The sequence below is a fragment of the Ananas comosus genome, linkage group 17 (assembly GCF_001540865.1).
Source record: "Ananas comosus cultivar F153 linkage group 17, ASM154086v1, whole genome shotgun sequence".
NCBI lineage: Eukaryota > Viridiplantae > Streptophyta > Magnoliopsida > Poales > Bromeliaceae > Ananas > Ananas comosus.
Genome location: NC_033637.1, coordinates 6,276,847 through 6,297,810, shown reverse-complemented (window position 1 = coordinate 6,297,810; position 20,964 = coordinate 6,276,847). Strand labels below are relative to the sequence as shown.

Below are 20,964 nucleotides of genomic sequence, written 5' to 3'. Positions count from 1 at the left end.
TATAAGAGCTAAAAGGGTAAGTGAGATAATATCTGCTGCATCATAACCCATGTTTTATTCTAGAGCATTTGGCCTTAACTTTGAATCCTACTTTCTCCTGCAACATCCTTTAAAAATAATAAAATAAGATAAGATAAGATAAGATAAGAAAGGATGAAGCAACTAACTAACTAACTAACTAACTAACTAACTAACTGACCGACCTGGTGAAATGCATGCATGATCATGCATGGCTGTGCAGACGGTGGAGCGGGGCAGCGCGGGGCTGGAGCGGGGGCTGTGTCCGGTGACGAAGGAGCCGCTGCCGCACCCCTACGCCCACCCCAACCACCTCTTCTCCCACATGATCGCCGCCTGGCTCGCCGACCACCACCACCCATGCCGACGCCGGCAACAGCCGCCCAATCATTCCGAGGGCGGCGGTGGCGGCGGCGGAGGAGGAGATCATTCTCGCGGGCCTGCGCCGGCGGGAGTTCATGACGTGGAGCCATCGCCGGCAGCAGTAGAAGCACCCAAAGATTATAAAAAATAAATAAATAATAAAAAATAAAAAGAAGACGAATTTCTCTTTCTCTTTTTCTTTTTCTTTTTTTCAGAGTGGAAGATGGAATGAACAAAAAAAAAAAAAGAACCGAGTTGAGTCGAGTGTGATTGGTTGGTTACTTGGTTGGTTGGTTGGTTGGTTGGTCGATCGGTGAGAGTGTGTTTTGGGTTTCTTACTGTTGGTGTAGAACTGCGTATGCTCTGTCTTATTACTACTGATTCAAATCAAACATTTCATACATATATAGAGGAAACCTTCTTCGGATACCTTGTCTAGTGTACTTTATTAGCTGCACAAAACTATCGTACTGTTACTTTATAATTTAATTATTATCCCTATTATTATTATTATTATTAGCTGCGAAAACATTTTCCCTGTATTGTCATCTCAGGACATCAAAATGTCAGATTCGAGGCAGAATTTCAAAATCCAATTCCCAACCCGACAATCAAAACTATATATATATATTACCTACGGATTTTACAAATTCGTTACCGTAATTCAAAATATATTATATTTAAATTTATATCTTCACAATACAAAATTTTCAAATATTACATTCAAATGCATTATGTAATATAAAATTTTATTTAAATTCGGATCAAGTATAGAGAAAATTTATGCACCAACCCAAAAATCCATCTGAGCAGTTTCATTTTTTTTTTTCTTTTTTAATCCATATTCGAAACTATATCCATTTAGCATTGGATAAAACCCACCCTGTTCAAGTTCTGATTCCAATAAAACTTCGAATATCCATCCTTACTCTTATTTCATGCAGTAGGGAACTCCTTTAAAAATGCTAATCACAAAAGAGCAATGCTAGCTTTACAACTCAAAAAAGGAATTGTTATCCTACAATTCCATGGTCCACCACCGATCAGTTTTTCTTTTTTCACTAGTCTTAACCCTGCTTTTCATTTAATGAACACTAAACGCCAAAAACAAAGTTGAACAAACGTAAACAGAACCATCGGACAAAAGGTTGCAGGACAACAACCGTTTTTGGACTGTAAAACTTACATTGCTCATCACAAAGTAGTTGACTGCAAAAAATTGAAACCACAGAGCATTACGAATGAGAGAGAAAAAACATAAAAACTTCAAAACCCTGGAATTAAAGACTTAGGCCGAATGAACAGGAGTGCAAAGGGAACAATAAATCCACCAACAGTGCACCATGAAGAAAATACGCAACTTATTAATTAATTGCATGTATCTACAATAATTTGGTACATTTGAAGAAAGCTATTATGTAACACAATATCCAAATGGATGGCTCCGACAACTCAGCAACTTCATACTTTCCCACTAAACAGAATGAAAGAAAAAAAGAAATTACAAGTGTTCACGACACTTTGGGATCTATGAAAAAGATTAGCAATGTAATACAACAGTAAATACGTGTGAAACTTGACAACTTTATATTTTTCTCATAAAGGGGAAAAAAAAAAAAATGCAAGAACCTTTCTGCATGAGTATGCATCGTCCCTGTAGCAAACAAAAAGATCTGTGAATAATCTGTGTGTTAGTGAAAAAGCATCAAAAATCAATTATCTTTGCAATTTCTCATGTAAGACGACGAGATCCTGGACGGCATAGACTGAAAAAAGTCGAACGCCGACGGCCCGATGGATCTTCTCGTTGCTGTCGGCGAATCGGAGAGCAAGGGCTCGTACACAGAGCTCCTGCTCTTGGGTTGATTTATTGATAGCGAAGCGACATCCTTCTCCACCGACTTGAGCTGAGACTCGAGCATTCCCAAGGAATAGATGGGCCCACGAGAACGCTCTGCCTGCTGGAGTATATTAATTGCGCTAGGTCTGTATGTGTATCTGAAGTATCTTAGAGCGAGAACAGGGCCCATCCCTAGTGCAACAATGAGCTGGAGAAAAATAACCGCCATCAAAAGCTAGCAAATTGCGTTTCTACGAATTAATGATAAAGAAAATCATGAAAATGGTACTTACAACCATAGTTATCCAGTAAGAAGGTTGCGTACAAAGGCGAAACATGATGGTGTACATCCCAGCTGATGGTATACTGCTGACTATGAAGTTGATGACATAGAAAGCCACGAAGTTTCCCCATATAGCGAGAATTTGCAGAATAGTGAAAGAACTGCATATAAAAAACAAAATTAGATAATAATTTCAATTATTTTAGATTAAGATACAAGACAGACAAATCAATCAGAAATGCCTACTTCATCTCCAGTGTGACAACAAAGGCCTGCAACCAAATACATCCTGAGAGAGCGACCATTGAAAGCTCTTCCATCTCGCTTTTCTCATCAGCATATGCATGGATGGTTATCAAGAAAACGACAATCGCCTAAGATTATAGTATCATTAGAGCCCAGAAAAGCTGAAATTGTTCAAGTTAGTATTTTGAAAAGCATGATTACTATCTCCTTCTGGATTATTGCGATCGCTGAGGAAAAGATAACGCAAGCAGTAAGGATTTGATGTATATTATTTCTGGTTAAAAGAGTAATCTAAATCAGGATTCACCACAAGGCAAATACATGAAGAGCAAGTGACAGCATAAAAGATGAGGCACTTAATGTACGCAATAAGCAAAACATCATCGAGTAAAATACAAAAGCCTGTACTTACATGGTATACTGACCGTCCAAACCATCCAGCAAAAGTACTTGGATTTAGAAGCCTGGGAAGTCAGACATAAGCAACCCAGTTACTTCTATATATACCACGCTATCTTTTTGTACATTCAATATAACTAGAAGTCCAAATAAAAAAGTGCGCTAAAACTATAAAGGCATTTTCACTACCTTCCAGCTTGACAATAAATTAGGATCTGGGGATGTTGCATCACCGTCCTTTCAGATAAATCCTTGTCGAGAACAACAGTCAAAACAGGTATACTCGTGTAGAAGACGTTATAAGCCATCAGGCTCACAGAGTTGAATAAGCTAGTTCCAGAGATACCTGATAAAAATGAAAAACTACAGAGCATCCGATATCAGTACTAGTAGTCATGAAGCTAACCAAATGTAGAAAAATTTCAACCCCAAGATTATAAAGAAAGAAAAGAAATTATAGAATGGAGCGAATCAATATGGAACTTACATAATCTGTATAAAGCAAATCAATAGAGACTTGTAGAAAGAATACTGCGAAAGAAATGCCGTGCGGTTGTATGAATATCGGCCATGAACAAGTATCAACCTTTTCAGGAACCTAAACTCTGCAGAAGTGGCGCCATATGGTTACAGAATTTAAGACAATGTTGCATTGCTCACTATAAAGCTGATCACTAGCATCATCACAGAAAGATTAATAAAAACAAGCGTATAGGAGTTAAATAAAAAAGTACCTAGTATATTCATTTTTCATAAATATCAAAATATTCATTAAGCTCAATAAATGAAGAGTTAAAAATATCCAAATATGTCCATTTTCTTAACTATCAAGATATTCTCTCAAGTCAATGCACAAATATTTACTGGAGAAATCACTGGTTTTGAACACACTTTATAGGTGCAAGCAAAGAACTAACAGCAAAGGGAAGAAGGAAAAAATAGAACTGGTTGTCATGAAGATTCTACTATGTCTGATGCAAACTCATTCGGTCATTCCATTTGTCAGATATACTAAAATTTGAATTTCTGTACTGCTTCAGTAAGCATAACTATCTGCAACACAATCAAAGAAGATTAATCTAGTAGGAGCCTTTGAACTCGTTCAAGGTAGCAAACATAAGTCTGGAGTAGCTCATATCTAACAGGCCTGATGTACCAACAATGCTAACTGGAAACTTCGACCTTATAATAATCTCAATTGTGAATACTATTCCTAGTTAGTGGATAGACAAGTAGACAAGTAATAGTACTATATGTGTCAGCAAAATAGAAGCCTTCAGAAACACTGAAAGAACTTGAAAGAAGGCCTACCAATCAAACTAGTCAGAAAAATCTATACAGGTAGGTTTCATAGTGACCAAGAATCTAAAATAACCAATCATGATTTTAGACTCACTCCCGATGCTATAATCAGCGGCCCTTGCAGCTTGGAGTCCTTCCCTTCCACTGATTCCCACACCGATGTCAGCCTGTTGTATCATCCTTACATCATTTCCACCATCACCAATTGCCAAAGTTCGGTAATCACAGGACTTCAGAAGCTCAACTAGCTGTGAATAATGTTTTGGAGATTTAGTAAGGACCATTAAGTACCCAATAAGATGCATGCAGCCAGACATATAGATATGTTTGTTCATGGATGTTTATATGCACATATAAAAGAGCAGTTGCAAATGAAAACAAGGTGGAGGCAAGAAAATTGATATCTTCAGCACCTGAGAACATTCAAAGGCACAATTTTTCTGTTAGCCACATCACACAATGACAATGCTTTCCTAGTCAAAATACTCAAGATCAGAAACAATGACAATGAAGGACAATAAAAGATCCCAATTTCAATCAAAACAGCCAAAACAAGCAGACTAATGGAAAGCCTTGGGAATCAAATAGATGTGTCAGGTGTAATTTAGAAAGGTGCTATTAAGAAAGAAAGATATTTGTTGGTAGCTCCTGACTTTCTTCATGGCAAAGTAGACCAAATCCTTGATCTGCAGCGCATTTCGGGTTTCCTGAAGTCTATTGGTTAAACCAGAGGATAGAAGAGAGAGAAACGAGCATTAAAGGTAGAGAAGAAAACGCCGTTAACTACAGAGCAGAGAAAGATTAGGGACAAGTGATGGAGAGGAAAGGAGAGGAAAGGACATGAAAAGCAAACTGGATGGAAAAGTGGGAGAGAGAGAGAGAGATGTAGGCAAAAAACTTCATTCAAAAATGCAAACCAAATCTCCAATTAATCCTCCTTTCAATACTTATTGTACTCACTAATTAGGGATAAATTTCCTCGCAGGTGGCAGGCTTGCAGGTAGCCCATTTGGAAAGAAAAATCTCTGTTCAACTTCTCTTCTGTTTTCCTTCTCATCATTATGGCATTAAATATAAAATTCTCTGGTACAATAAAACAACAATTCCAATTCTACAGATTAAGATTTCATAATATCCCCTCCAACCAAGTTGGTATAATACACAACACAGACAGAATACATACCAATGATTAGCATAAGTTATAAGATAAACAACGCCTGACCAGTGATGAATAATATAGGTGGTACAAACTGTTGTGTAAAGTAACAAATAAACAACAGATAAAGAAAGTACCTGAGCTTTCTGTGAAGGTGTCACACGGCAGCAGATTGCTGTTCTTGATAGAATTGCCAATTCAGTGAAAGCTTCCTTATATTGCTTTAGAATAATTTCAAGGGCCCAACCATCCACAACGAATGCCAACTCCTGTGTAGCAAGAATGACATCAGTAAAGAGTCCACAAATAAGAAAAAAGAATTACTAAAAAAATAGGCAGCACATGTGCCCCAGCATCCAGCCTGAATCTTGCTGAACATGTTGGGAAGTCAAGTACGCTGCAGACGATCAAATATTCTCAGCATACATTTGATTTTTTGACTATTGTACTCAACTTCAATTCAACATAACCATACAGATGTCTGTTGCATGTTTTGCAACTAACTTCAGATTTTGGATAAGGAATATTTTGCTGACATATACCAAACTAATATGACAAAATAGTCTTGCTGGCGTGAGTCAGAATACAAGTAACAGATACAATGTGAATGATGTTCCATTTCCGTTCACATATGTTTCTAATATTTCAACAGTACAATGCAAGACGGCAGCAAATAAGAACAGCATAGTATGTGGTACCTTAGGTTCAGAAGTAGTTATCCTCATTGTAAGCAGCACTCTCTCTAAGCTTCTTGCCACTTCATCTTCAGTTTTCCCATTGATAAACAACAGTTGTCCCTTGGGTTCTGAGGCCAACGCAAAATGTAATTTACCAAAATGATGGCGCACGCACACTAGCATAAGATACATATATCCAATTCCTTTATCAAAATAATGGCACACACACTAGCATAAGATACATTTATCGTAATTCTTTTAAGATAGGATAGTCAACTAAACTTTCTTCATCAGTATGCTTGCCTAGCAGAAGTAAAGCAGAAGTGGTTGATGGTAAGATATGGATGTAAACTACAGGTAGAGTACCTGATGAAATAAAATTGCAAAGAAGAGCAATTTGAATAGCCGTGCTTTGCTTATCACCAGTCAACATCCAGAAGTTGATTCCAGCCTTCCTCAGTATTTCAATAGTTTCTGGTACCCCATCCTGCCAAGAACACATAGTAGAGCATTATAATGAAAAATCGAATTAAGTATAGAGGCACATAGGTAAGTCAATAATAAATTAAATTTCTAAAGGGCATTGATGAAAATCAAGATAGACAAATATATATATATATATATATATATATATATATATATATAGAGAGAGAGAGAGAGAGAGAGAGAGAGAGAGAGAGAGAGTTGAGCTAGATTGCTATCGGTAGCAGACGAGCTCATTGCTACCGATTCTAGTCTCTCTCCCAACCTCCCTCTCTCTCCCTCCTTCCATCCCTCCCTCCCCCTCTCTCTCTATATATAATATTTCACAGAAGAAATATCTGCAGCCTCGCTCCCCCCTCTCCCTCTCTCTCTCTCTATATATATATATAATATTTCATAGAAGAAATACCTGCAGGCGATCCTCTATTGCGGTAACCCCAAGGATCTCAAGGTCATGCTCTAATCTTTGGCAAACCTCAGCAAGCCTCCACTGTTCAGTTAAGTCTATGCAGAATTAGCACCCTTTTTTTAACTACAAAAAGGCAAGATTAAATAATAAAGATTACCTCCCGATCAACTAATGTGCTACTGGCTTCTTTAAACATATGGGACCATTCTATATATTCATCTTCTTTCAACTCACGCCACCCCAAACAAAGCGTACGCAATCCTAGCTGAGCGTACTGTTCTACAGCATCCATGAAAGTTCTTATCTGCTGCCCTGGAAAATAAGAGCATTTCAAGAGACACTTCAATATATTGGATTGTACGGGAAAATTTAACAAACTTCGAATAGGTGGTATCCCATAGCTAAGATTCCACGAACCAATCTAGCTTAATATTGCAAAAAGATTTACTATTTAGGGCTGTGAAACCAACTCGACCCAACAGTTGGCCATGTGATGACCCTCTTATGAACCTCTAACAACCTACTATTTTTCTCTTTCTTTCCCACTGCTTTTACTTTCCTCTATGTTTTCACTTCAGTATTTTATTTTATTTTTTTTCTTGTAATTTTTAGGATCAACAACCCAATCCCCTTCTTAAAGTATGACATAGTTATTGAGTATCATAGTCGCATGTGTTTAACTAATTGATTTAGATAACATTCCTGGTAAATTTTCTTTTAGCTTATTCTCAAAGAAAAACCTTTCTTATCACTCTTTGAAAGTTCACCTAGATATTTATAAACTTAGACTGCCCAAGTCTCTAGGCAGTCTACCTAATTTTCTTGATAGTTCAAAGGCATTTTAGGAATTCCAGCAATTAAGCCCAATTGACACCTTGACTATGTTACTTACGAGTAGTGGCAGAAATACAATTACCTACTAAAACCACAAAAGCATTCACATCTTCACTGTGCAAAGTATCTTTGCAAAATCAGTAGGTTACGACTTCGAACAAAGGACAAAAATAGCTTTACGTAATTGATAAGGGCTCCATAAAAGCTATTGTATTGGTTTCAGACCATCCAAGGAAATCCACTGGATATAATAAATTTTTCATGAGGCTTTTCACTATGGATAAGGCGTATCAGTTATAGGATAACATAATCTGTAAGAGAAAAAGAATGCTGCCCAACACAAAGAATCAACTTTAGGCTTAAGTATTCCCACTGTTGTAATAGTAGAAAGTATCTTATTAAATGGCATAATTTTAGTATATATGTAAGCCATCCCATGGAACAAAAATTACCTGAATTAGAACAAGGAAAAATTGCCTCGTCTGCGCCTTTCGACAAGAGAAAAATCTTCCCAGTCTGACAATCTTTCACCACCATTGACATTCTTTTTCGATCAGAGGTGAACTCTAGTATATCCAGTACCTCATATTGAAGAATAGAGCCATTAAAGTTGATTTCTGCAAAAACCTCAACTTAGCAAAAACCATACACAGCTATAGTCAAAGACACCACAAAACAACCATTCTTATGACAGGATACAAACAAAAATTCGAAGACGTTAAGTGGAAAAAACCTACCAATAATATTGCCATTTTTGCCAATAAGCACCATATGCAGCTGAGCAGCGGCTTTAACAAGAGCATCCTCATCCTGGGATTGTGCTTTATATGAGATTGCTCCACTTTTGCTGCACATGATGACAGAGGAATGCTATCAAATACTAGAGAAAGATATTTTACATATATACAACCTCGCAGTATATCTTTGACACTGTGTAGAATTTGAATTTTCATGTTCTCCCAAAAGAACTTGTAATCTTCCAAATAGAAACTAGAAACCACCAAAGGAGATCATAGACAGAAAGCATAAAACTAGTCAGTCACTCACCTTTTGATAGGAATAACAGTATTGCAAAGTGTCATGACTGTGAGAAATCTGATGACATGTGGTATGTTATTGGCAACAGCATTCAGCAGTTCAACGTCTAACTAGAGAAAAATTGCTAGTCAGACGATTTATCATGAAAAAGATAATATGGATAACTAAAGGCAATGGATAAACCAAAACAAAGATAACCGATGGCATCATAAAATCAAGTACAAAAACAGAGAGATTACAAAACAAAATCAAGATAACACCGAGTCACATTTCTTGCAGAAGGCCTGTAAGCATCCAGATAATACAGAATGAAAATCAAATTAAAAAAGTAAAATACGGTTGATGCAACTAAATGCATGCAAACGTTTATTAAAGAGTAACCAGCCACAGCAATGAAATATTAATCAACACTGATACCAGTATAGGAAACTTGGAAAAGCTAAAATATAATAAGAGACTCAAGACCAAAAGTGTATTGTCATCTTTCAATTTATGTTTCCATGCGAGAAAAAAAAAGGAAAAAAAAAAAGAAACTCATGCTGTACTAACTTGGTCAGCCAATAAAAGTTTAAAAGAATTATAGTAGCAAAACAACAGAAATAACCATATCAATACTACTAGAATACACACAGCAAAAATTTCACATTAACATGCACCATTTTGAGTTTGGATTGTGCTCAGATCTCAAAAAGGAGATTAAAGCATCAAATCTGGAAATTATATCTTTGGTGGACTGATATACTCCATGCAAGGCCTATAAAATGCCCTCAATCTTTTCCCAGAAGAAGTTTATAATATTAGCTTGACGCATTTGATGTCAACTAGAGATCACCAAGCTAAATTTATCCCTTTGAAGCGCATAGTAAAGATAGATCATTAAAAATTTCAATACTTCCGAAGATGTACCTGATGAATAAGTATAATGCACTAAACTTTCCTACTAGAAAGTAAAGAAGTTGCACCAGAAATATGAAAGAACTCAATGAAACAAGTGAGAATACAACCTTCGAGAGCATCCCCACTTTCATTCCCAAAAAATATGCCATTAATACAGCATCTTTTAAAGATCATTCTATTCTCTGTCAGGGTCCCAGTTTTATCTGTCAAAATATATTCAACCTGTCCCAAATCCTCACTGATAGCTGTGCTGAAAAAGAGAATAGTCAAGTCAAAAAGAGAAATCTGTCGTATTGTATATTGTATATTCACTAATTTAGAGAATACAGGCTTACTTTGCAGCATGAGCAGGTGTTTTAGTTTCTGCATCAAACATGTCCTCATCCCAGTCAATGAACTTGGCATATAGACTTTTCATCAGATCTAAAGAGACCTATACACAGCGCTTTATCAGAATACCTTGCTTGATATGGAATAGGTTTACACAAATGAGTATGTCAAGAAAATAAATCGTGTAGAATGCAGGCCACAATTAATCAAGACGCAATAGTAGCTTTTTCTTAATTTGTTAAATAAGTCAAAGTGGTGAAAACGGGGCTGCCTGCTCGTCTATATATTAAGAAAGATTTCTACTTCAAGTTGGATGCTCACATGATTTTTCTCTTAAATAGATCTCATCTTTAAGGACTGACAAGATTAGTTTCCCCTTCATCTAATTTTATCTCGTGGGCTGATAAACTTCCCTGCTAAACTACTTGTAGTTACCCTTTGCTATTCACAAATTTGGCCTTTGTCTAGAAGATTTTGGTTCAATTTCTGCTAGACATTTATGAACCTACCGTGTTTTCAATTTGGGTTAAAGACATGACGGTTTTAGTCTGCTTTTCAGTTTTTTGGAACCTTTTTGGTTAAATTTCTACTACACAATTATCAGTGTTGTTCGTATTTGGATTTGATATGTGATGCTGTAGTTTACAGTTTTGGATTAGAAACATATATTATGAATTTGGGCTGATTCAGCTTTGGGGGATTCTAATAGAAGCTAATTGATTGATCAATTGACTAAATAGTAAATACACACACATATATAATGATACATCACATATGTAAGTTAGCATGCTATGCAAACTGTGGCTAAGCTTAAAAAATTATAAACAAATTAAGAAGGCATACCTTTATAGAAATGGGAATCATGATTGAACATAGTAGCTCAAAACGGAGAGGGATGACCAAGAGCTCATACCATGGTCCTTCCTCAGGATACTTCACATACCATTGCTACATCAGATACAAAGAATTGCTAGACTATCAGAATAAAGAAAGAGGAAAAACAGAAGAAAGACACAACCGAAGTCTGATCTATAGAGATTTAGGAAAAAATTTGAATAATAATAATAATAATCATTATCATAAATTCATCGCAATATTAGAAAAATACTATTACTCATATATATGAGGAAGATAACAACAAGTATAACAACTATGGCAGCTATATTCTCCTAGACTATCGCTACAAGTCCCCTTGAACCTTGATCTTATGGGCTTTATGTGTTGGTATGTGTTGCCATATGTGATGTGGAGGGCTTTGATTGGTTCATGCACGCAGTCAAAGGCACCATAGGGTTGATGAACACATGAACAGCCTACGGGGGTCGTTTAGGGGGCACACATAACATCTCCATTTGTGTTAAGATAATAGTGTACACAGGAACCATAGTGATTCTACATTGTCTCCAAGTTGCGTACAACTTATGGAAGCAAATATCTCTTAGGAATAAGAAAAATAAAAATGCATGTGAGCTGATTAAATACGTTCCACAATACGAAATAAAAGAATGACCTTCCCAAGAAACATGATACACACAAAGAAGATCTTGCCCTTACAGACATCTTTTGACATCAGAAAAATCTAGTCATAAACTAGCAGTAACTTGTCATTTCATTCCTTTAAGCAAAATGCAAGAGAGAAAAGAGAATTCAGAAGTAAGCAGACTGGAAGGGGAAAAGAAAAGTTTGATATGTTACTACAATCAAAGAACTTTTAAACTTAGACATACAGCAATAATTTCAAAAGATCACTTAACAACATCCTCATGTAACTTATAGAGAACCAGTAAAACTGTACAAGGAAATGACTGCAGATGTTTCGAAGAATAAAGACATGTTGAAAAGAGAGTGTAGAATATACATTTTCACATAATTAATTCTCACACATAGCAATTTTGCGCTCAGAGAAACTAAATCATCTAAACATTAAAAAGATATAATCTGGTTTTAAATCCAATCAAAGTGGAAACTCAACTACTTCTCTATCAGGCGAGGAAAATGCGAAAATTACTTGATCAGAAAAGAGGAAAATACGACAAAAATTCTACCTTGCGAGCTTCAGTATCCTTCCAAACATTGCCAGCAAACCCTAGGACAACAACTACGACAATTTGAAATAAAAATATTGCTCCAGTAAGCTTATCAATCATTGCATCCATAGCAGTAAGTTTGGGCTCTGGTATACCCCTACTCATTCCCAACTTGGTTTCATTGCCTGAATATAGATGAGACAATAGTTACTGATTTGCTCAGAGAAAAGGATTTCAATACTATTTCAAAGCTGAATACCACAGGAAATTGGTTTAAAGATACATGATTGATACATATACTCTACTCAGAACTTCCATATATCCTGGATTACTAGAATTACTAGTTGCATTTCAAGAAAGAAATCTAGCAGAAACAAGATATGAAATTTTTCTAAGATATATATAGACAAATGTTCCTACACCATCCTCCACCCCGACCATTAAAAAGAGCTCATACACGCAGGAATAGTAAAGTTTTCAATCCTATAATAAGGTACAAATTACCCTGACAAAATCATGTTTAGTTTCTTCAAATTTATATAACTTGCCTGTATAAACAGCAACTCCACAAGCCCATTCTGTATTTCTTAGATAGCATGACTGCAGAAGAGTGTTATTGATGGTCAAGGGGCATATATCGTTATCAATAAAGGGAGGAAACAGCCGCATATTTGCAACAAATCTTCTAATATCCTTATCTGGGTTTGGACATTCAATAACACCCTGTTCAAAAAAAAAGTTACAAAACATGGAAAACAATAAGGAGATATGTAGAAAGGTCCTAATAGCATATTAAGGAAATAAAAGTAACCTTGATTCTGTGCAACTGTTCTGAGTCCAGCCCAACACATGTAGGCGGAATTACCCTTGTCTTTAAATCAGTTTCTCCATCTAGAGCAGCAGTCTGAAAATACAATTGCAGATCAAGAACTTGAGTTTTACCAGCATAAACTAAATTATAAGCCAAGTTTCCAAGTTACATAAAATTGAAAACTAAAAGTCATCCCATTAGCATGATTACAAGATACACCAAACTGATAATTAAAAAGTAATTTCGTTAGCATGATCATCACATGATACACCTACCATTTTAGTTTCAATGCACTCAAGTATTAGAAACATATTAATGTAACTTGTCATGTCCAGAAGCCCATGGTTCACTTTTATAATGAAGTTCGCAAAAGCTCTTTGATTTCATAACAGGACAGGACTCGCCCACATCGATTTAGTCATAATGCAATGTTTGCAATGGGCTTTCATCATAAGAAATTATACTACATAAAGGACTTATTTATGTGAAAAACAAGCTTTCATCAGTCAATCATACAACATTTTCATTCTAAAAAAGGATAGGATAGCAATAAAAGAAAATAACTGATATTAGAAACAGTTTGTATCTTATAGATACCTCAACATAGCAAGTCCCTTGTGGTTCAGAAGTTCCAATCAAAACAAGATCACATGGTACTTCGTCATTCTCCCGTAGCCATACTACATTACCAACACAAATGTCTTGTGCTTGAATCTGAAAGAGAAACAATGAATTCTTCATTCTTGTTTCAATAGAGCATTTTGTACTGAATCAACTACATCACCTCACATTAATTAAACAAAGTCAAAATATATTTCCACTAATATGTGTAAGACATTCCACCTAACAGAGCATCACGTGAACAGGTGCAATTCAAAAGACCCAGAACATCTAACTTGCTTAATTACAATATCCTATATTTGTAAATAACTTAACAAAGATAATGTTACTGTAACTACAAGACCCTAATGTCCCATTAATTGTAGTTGGCTTCCACTGCAAGAACACTTGTTCAACTCTCAGCATCCTCTGATAACAAAAGCGTTGCAATAACTTTTTGCATTATTTCTAATCAAATATGTTTCAGTTTTCATTAGTACATAACTATGTAGCAACAGGATGAGTGATTGCCTGTTGCTTTGCATGTAAAAAACAATATTATGAATTATGAAAGCCTGAAAAGAGAACAGAAGTAACCTAATGGGAAAAAACAATTTACATGGAAAACATCATACTTAGCGAAAAACCATATACTGAATAAATCCACAAAGCCACTAAGGGTACAGTATCTGCATCTCATAAATTACTGTTTCTGCACTAGAAGAATGTCTTGATGAAGTCAATTATACAAACATACAAACTTAATACAACAGTGCTTCCAACAATACCTAAGGAAATACTTGGCTTATGTGAAGTATTATTCTAAAGATCTAGTGCCTTGCACAAGCCCAATAAAGAACTGAAAATGCTAACCATTATATTTGATCCTATAACAAAAGAAACTAGAAGTTGGTAAGTAGAGGCATACATGTTTCCGAACACCATTCTTTACAACCCATACTTCTTTCTCGTTTGCTTGCTTGTCCGAAAGATACCTATTGTAGTCATCCCATGCCTCTTTTGTTGCAGAAACTGCAAAGATAATAATAAGCGGACCCCAAGTGCTAGCAGGATTTACAGGTGTAATGAGAGACCATAGTTGGAGGCATGCGATCAGCAAAAAGTACTGATTCATGAAACGCCTGAAACAACCAAGAAAGAAAAACAGTTGGTTCATTCCATACAACATGTGCCAGGTACTTTAAATTTACAGACAACGATACCTTTAGGGCAGTTTGGAATGAAGTCCGTAACTAATAGAACTATTTAACTATTATTAGGAAAAGAAAACACTATATTTGGTTCCATTATTTTTTGTTTATTGGTGCATTTTTGCACAATCATGGTTCATCATAATTGTCAATAACTACAAATAACCAAAACACAAAGGCAATGCAAGTACAGATCAGCAGAATATAAAAAGTTATCAATGGGAGTGCCTCAATCATATTCTAGCATGAAACTTGAAGAAATCAAACAACAAAACTGATTTATCTGGAAAACCATCGAGTATGGTCAAGATATTCATTATTAGTTAGGGAGGAAATCACAAGCATATATCCGGGTTTGTGAGCAGTGAGTTAAAGAGTTAACAACCAAAAATAAAAGGAATATCGCCAGATGCAATAGCAGATAAGAAAGAGAGAACAAATTACATAGGAATCTAATGGTCAGAATGAAAGAGCACTGAAACATGATCAGTTCGAAGCCATTTACTGATCTAACTCTTAAACAGGAAAATCTAGAATATGCAACTGAAATTTTAACCAAACCGTTTTACAGGGCAGCATGGTACTTCTGATACAAAATTGCAAAGGAAGTCAGATTTAAATCTTAATGTAAATAACCATTAACATCTATTAAATCAAATGGCAAGTCACATGTATGTAGAAGAAAGAGTAGGTATGTTTCCCATTAAGCACAAAAAGTGTTAACAGAGATATAAATAGCAGTTTACATACAGAATATGCAGGAAAAGTTTACAAATTAAATAGTTAATGCCAGAACGCAAAGGAAAAAAATCAAAACCTGAATTGCTCCCATAAGTTCTTTGGAAGAAAATTCAATAATGTATATTTCCGGTTAGATACTCGGTTGTCACAATATAAATCCTGGCATGACTCATCATTGATATACACGATACGTTTCATTGTTGACAGAGAATCATAGGTACATGCTACTTCACACTCTGATCATCAGATAATTACAGGCCGAAAGTTTCTGCATAGAACAAACAAAGACTGATCATAAACACCCATGAGTCTAGAAATCCTAACAAGAAAAGTAAGAATAAAGAGTATAAGTACCAATCAGAGAAATAAAAAGAAACTAGTTAAGGGACCCCGCGCGATGCGGCGGGAAGACAATGTAATAGTAAATTATTATAACTATTAACATCACTTTTTTTCCTATTATGCATTAATATTTTTCAATATTATTTGTCTCAGTATTGAATAATTAAAAATTAAAGAATGAAATTATATTTTTTTCTAAAAATATTTAAACCTAATAAGTTAAATAAATAAATTAGTTTAAAATAAAATAAAAGCTCATTACAGTATTAAAAAAGATGAATAATATTTTTCTATTATCATCAAGGTAGAATTTACAAATAAAAAAAATATCGCGATTAGCCGGTTACGATATATTTTTTGCGGTCGCACCAGAGGACGCAAAAACATATTCCTATATGCTTTTACCCCAACCCCATTTTATCTAATAGCGTTAGATAGGCCTCAATACCAAACTAAGCCTTACATTAGATAGTTTTATCTTATTAAAGTTAAAATTTATGCGATAAATAAAATTTTATCTAATAGCGTTAGATAGGCCTCAATACCAAACTAAGCCTTATATTAGATAGTTTTATCTTGTTAAAGTTAAAATTTATGCGATAAAATTTTACACTTGGTGTAGATAAAAAAGAAAAAAATGTTGAGAGAAAAAAATAAAAAAAGAAAAGGTGTAGGGTGTGTGAAAGAGTGAGAGAGAGGGGAAAAAAAAAAGAACAAAAAAAAGCAAGCTGGCGCCCGCTGACGGTTCCCTGCTGTTACCGCAGAAGCCAAAAAAAAAAAAAAAAAAAAAAAAAAAAAAAAAGCGGGACCCACCGAAGTCCCCCGCCAAACGCGGGGAGGCTTCGGTTGGGTTGCCCTTTCATTATATATATATATATATATATATAGATAATTACAGTTCAGGTATAGCTAACACATGTCATGCAATCTAAGAAAAGCTGCTGTTCAACAAAAGAAATATATGAATTTCAAGTTTGAATGGTTAATATAGGCAAATTCCAAGGATTCTGCTTGCCTCACAGAACATGATTGCAATATGATTCATCTCTTTATTCTCTATGTGTGCTATCAAAGAGATAGAGAATAAATAGATTCCGCCACACCTCGAACAATTAAACCCGTGTATCAAAGTCAAGACGCATTTCTACAATCTTTCACTTCTGAAATTTTGAAGGTTTAATTTATAGAGCGATTGTCGCTTCATTCTCCTTGATTAAACTGCAGGAACCTTAAATTCTCAGGTAATGGCAGATCATTCTCCTTCCAAAGTCTAAATAGATTATTAGTTTTGCATCCATTAGAAACTACTATCACAGCGTGCACAAAGAATTAAAAGACCACAGGCTAAATAGATGATTAGTTGTGTATCAATTAGAACCTACTTTCATAGCGTGCATGAAGAATTAAAAGATGATATGTAGATACGGTGTAGTGATCATACTGCGACTTCCCAAGCTATTCTTCTATGAATAATTTTAAGGTAAAAACGTATAGAACTTACTTGAATTATGGATCATTTTAAGTCGACTATCCAATATTTCAAAATTTTGATTTTACTACCCAACCTTTCAATTTGTTTGATTGAATCAGTCAAAGGCACTTTGACATCAAAATTTGAATGTGTAGTTTATCTTTACAAGTTTAGATAGTATACTTCATGTAATTCTCGCAACTATAAATTCATTAAAGTCAGCAATTAGCTTAAATTTTGAAGTCAAAGTGTCATTGACTGACTCAAATCAACCGAATTGAAAGGGTTTGATGGTAAAATCAAAATTTTGAAAGGTTGGGTACTCGACACAAAACGGTCCATTGTTTAGGTATGTTTTGAACGTTTTTTACCTATTGTTTGCATCATTGAGCTTTGATTTCTACACCTACCTATTCGCCTAGAAGAATGCATCTACATGAGATTAAAAGTGACAACTGCAGAAATGAACACAACAACATATGTCACATATCTAAAAGGGCATTACTTTTTTTCTTCTTGAGCACTTACCACATCAAATGTAACAGTTTTCGCCTCCTAAAACCTCATACTACTCTCTCCTCCTGTTTTCCTTTTCCCCTGGCAACACATTACTTCATTGTTTTCCAAAGCATGTAAAAGAACTCCTGCATCAGGGGAAAATATAATTGTAGTTAAATTGATACTATTTACTTCTATGCATGAGGAGCTAAAGTACATCAAACTATAACCTTCTTTTAACAATACCTAGTAAAATTTATTCAGCAATTAAGAAACACAAACAGGAAAAATCAATTAAAATTGTACGACGACCAAAAACATCAAAATTAAACTGTTAGTCTATAACAGCACATAAAAGTTTTGAAAGCTCATTGATAATCAAATAAAAGAGCACAAAAAACCAACCCATAAAGTAAGATAAATGCATCAGACCCCTAATTCCCTCAACAAGAGACTATTTTGAATTAGACCCCTCAACTATTCTTCTTTCAATTGACACTCCTCGACTCTTTACATTCAAGTTGTTTAATTTGGGCTTTCGTTCGATTGAACGGTCATTATGTTGAACGTAAATATTTCGAACGGTTTTTTCAGCTGGTTCGCTGCAGATTTCGTTAAGCGTTAACAATTGATAGCAATAAAGCTTTAAATTTCAACCAATCCCCAATTTAATTTAGGAAAATAATTCAAACTAAAACACTTATTAAAAGTTAAGGGGGTGTTCGAGCCTTGGAGGGCCTAATCCAAAATCGCCTATTGTTGAGGGCGCCTCCATACAATTTTACACAAGTTTACTCTGTTAACCTCATACATGATACATCAGGTACAGAAATATAACTAAAAATAAAATTAAAAAAAATTCTCAGAGAACTTGGATTCCCAGAGAAATCGATCAAACACTCCCATTCCGAGATCATCCCATAAAATAAGCCCAAAAAAAGAAATTAAAATTAAAATATGCTCAGATCCTCGAATGTCATATGAGAGATCAAAAGGGCCATTAACCTAGCACAAACTGAAATCAACAAATGAATTGAGGATCCCAAAAATGGAAAACCAAGCGGGAACTTACGATCAACGATACCCGAGAACAGAGAAAGAGGGCGATCGATGGGGATCGAGAACGACGTGATGAGACTCCCCGGCGACGAGATCACGAGAGAGAGGGATCCGAAGGTGTAGATCGATGGATTGATCGATCGATCGATGTGCTGCGGAGGAGGAGACGTCGAGGAGAGAGAGAGACAGAGAGAGAGAGAGAGAGAGGGGAAACGTAAGCGGTGTGGCACTACACGCGAGAAGGAGAGAGGCGACCAATGCAGCAACATTATGCGAGTTGACTCGGGCTCGAGTAGTCGAGTCACGCGTGCCGGAGCCGAGTTCGACTCGCCCACTTATTACACGAGATTGCCTCGAAGAAGGGTATCCATCTGACCATCCAGGTTGAAGTCAATGGCATCTTTCGGAATATTCCCTTTTTTAAAAATCGAGTCCAATATCTAGCTAAAAATATTATTTGATCAAAAGTCACTAATTCAATCATAGTTAATTTGGATTCGGCAAAAATTCCATACGGATATATTTCAAATAAAATTTTAATTTTACTCTTTAAATTATTAAAAAATATGATTTAAAAAATAGATTCACAAATTATTCAAATACGTGATTTATACAAAAATTATACATTCACTAGGTTTTGCTTTTTTTTCTAGATTTAGAGCATGTTTGGCTTAACTTCTGGAAAAGTGATTTCTGCGAAAGTGATTTTAGTTTGAAAAATTAATTTTGGTGAAAAGCTGTAGAGCATTTGGCTGAGTTTAGATAAAAGTGATTTTTCTGAAATAATTTTCTGAAGCTGTTTGGTAAAAAAATTTTGATGCTTGCATATATTGATATTTTTACTAAATTTTATTTTAAAATAAGGCTAAATTACAAAAAATTTTCTTGTCAAATCCCGATTTTTCACTCCCCCTTGTCATTTAGAAACCTACACTTTGCCCCCTTATAAAATAAAAAATTTTCACTTCACCCCTTGTCGTTAGTGATCCATTAGATTTCCGTTTATAAAATATTATTATATATTTTTTTTATACCAAAAATGTCCTCAGCCTTTTCTTCTGTTGTCAAAAATGGTGAGGGGTAAAATAGTTATTTTGTCATCACAGTTTACACTGTACCCTCCTATGACCATTTTTTATTTTACAATGGGGCAAAGTGTAGGTTTTTAAATGACAGAGAGGGAAAGTGAAAAATCGGCTTTTGATAGGAAGGTTTTATGTAATTTAGCCAAAAAAATAATGATATAATACTAAAATTTAGATTAGAGAAATCAATTTTGTTTTAAATAGTATATAGAATTTTTTATTAAAATTTTATCTGATTTGAATATGTTTATACAGTTAAACTTGCAAACATTTAACGTTGACAATTAAAATTATTGATTTTGAGCCCTTTTGATTATTAGATAAATAATATTCAAAAATCACAAAATTATTTTCTAAATATTTCAAATGACTGTAGATCAAATATAACAGAACTATTATTCAAAAGTTCTATCGTCAAAGACAATTTGGGAGCATTGAGACCTTCATGCTTCTGGAAGGACCCAAGCTAGACTCCAAATTTAAAAACTATTTATAAGTTTTATTTCTTTATCATCACAACTTTCAAATTTAATACTTGCTAGCAATATTAAGAGTAAAATTTGGCAACCGACGGTATCTAGCTTAGATGGTTAAGAGCTCGACGGTTGATATATGAGATCTCAAATTTGAAGTCTAATTATTTTATATTTCTGCCTGAGTTTATTTTCTGAAAAAAAAAAAATGGATGGCATTCTATCTTTCTCCCAAAATAAAAAGTGTAAAATAAGGTATCCACAACAATAAAATAGTAGTAATACCAAGGATAAAGTTACTCTTTAACAATTAAAAAATTACTTTGAAAAGTATTTATACTTTGTTACACCATTTAATAATAGATCCTTAG

The 20,964-nt window shown here is 34.9% G+C and overlaps 1 protein-coding gene across 2 annotated transcripts; it reads right to left on the bottom strand.

Annotated features, from left to right (window-relative positions):
• LOC109723143 (phospholipid-transporting ATPase 2) lies at positions 1,726 to 19,274 on the bottom strand. Of its 2 annotated transcripts, none has more exons than XM_020251375.1 (26): positions 19,049 to 19,274; positions 18,007 to 18,122; positions 15,742 to 15,933; positions 14,642 to 14,855; positions 13,711 to 13,827; positions 13,114 to 13,206; positions 12,851 to 13,025; positions 12,321 to 12,487; positions 11,119 to 11,223; positions 10,281 to 10,378; positions 10,053 to 10,195; positions 9,058 to 9,154; positions 8,748 to 8,857; positions 8,463 to 8,642; positions 7,334 to 7,488; positions 7,177 to 7,257; positions 6,651 to 6,771; positions 6,306 to 6,412; positions 5,745 to 5,876; positions 4,546 to 4,699; positions 3,637 to 3,754; positions 3,339 to 3,512; positions 3,163 to 3,214; positions 2,751 to 2,878; positions 2,515 to 2,665; positions 1,726 to 2,429 (listed from the first exon to the last, which is right to left on the bottom strand). In XM_020251375.1, the coding sequence occupies exons 3-26, from the start codon at positions 15,861 to 15,863 to the stop codon at positions 2,094 to 2,096; spliced, it is 3,330 nt and encodes a 1,109-aa protein (XP_020106964.1). In that variant the 5' UTR covers positions 15,864 to 15,933; positions 18,007 to 18,122; positions 19,049 to 19,274; the 3' UTR covers positions 1,726 to 2,093. The 2 variants fall into 2 exon arrangements, with proteins under 2 accessions (XP_020106964.1, XP_020106966.1); XM_020251377.1 differs by having other exon boundaries at positions 8,463 to 8,627; positions 19,049 to 19,273.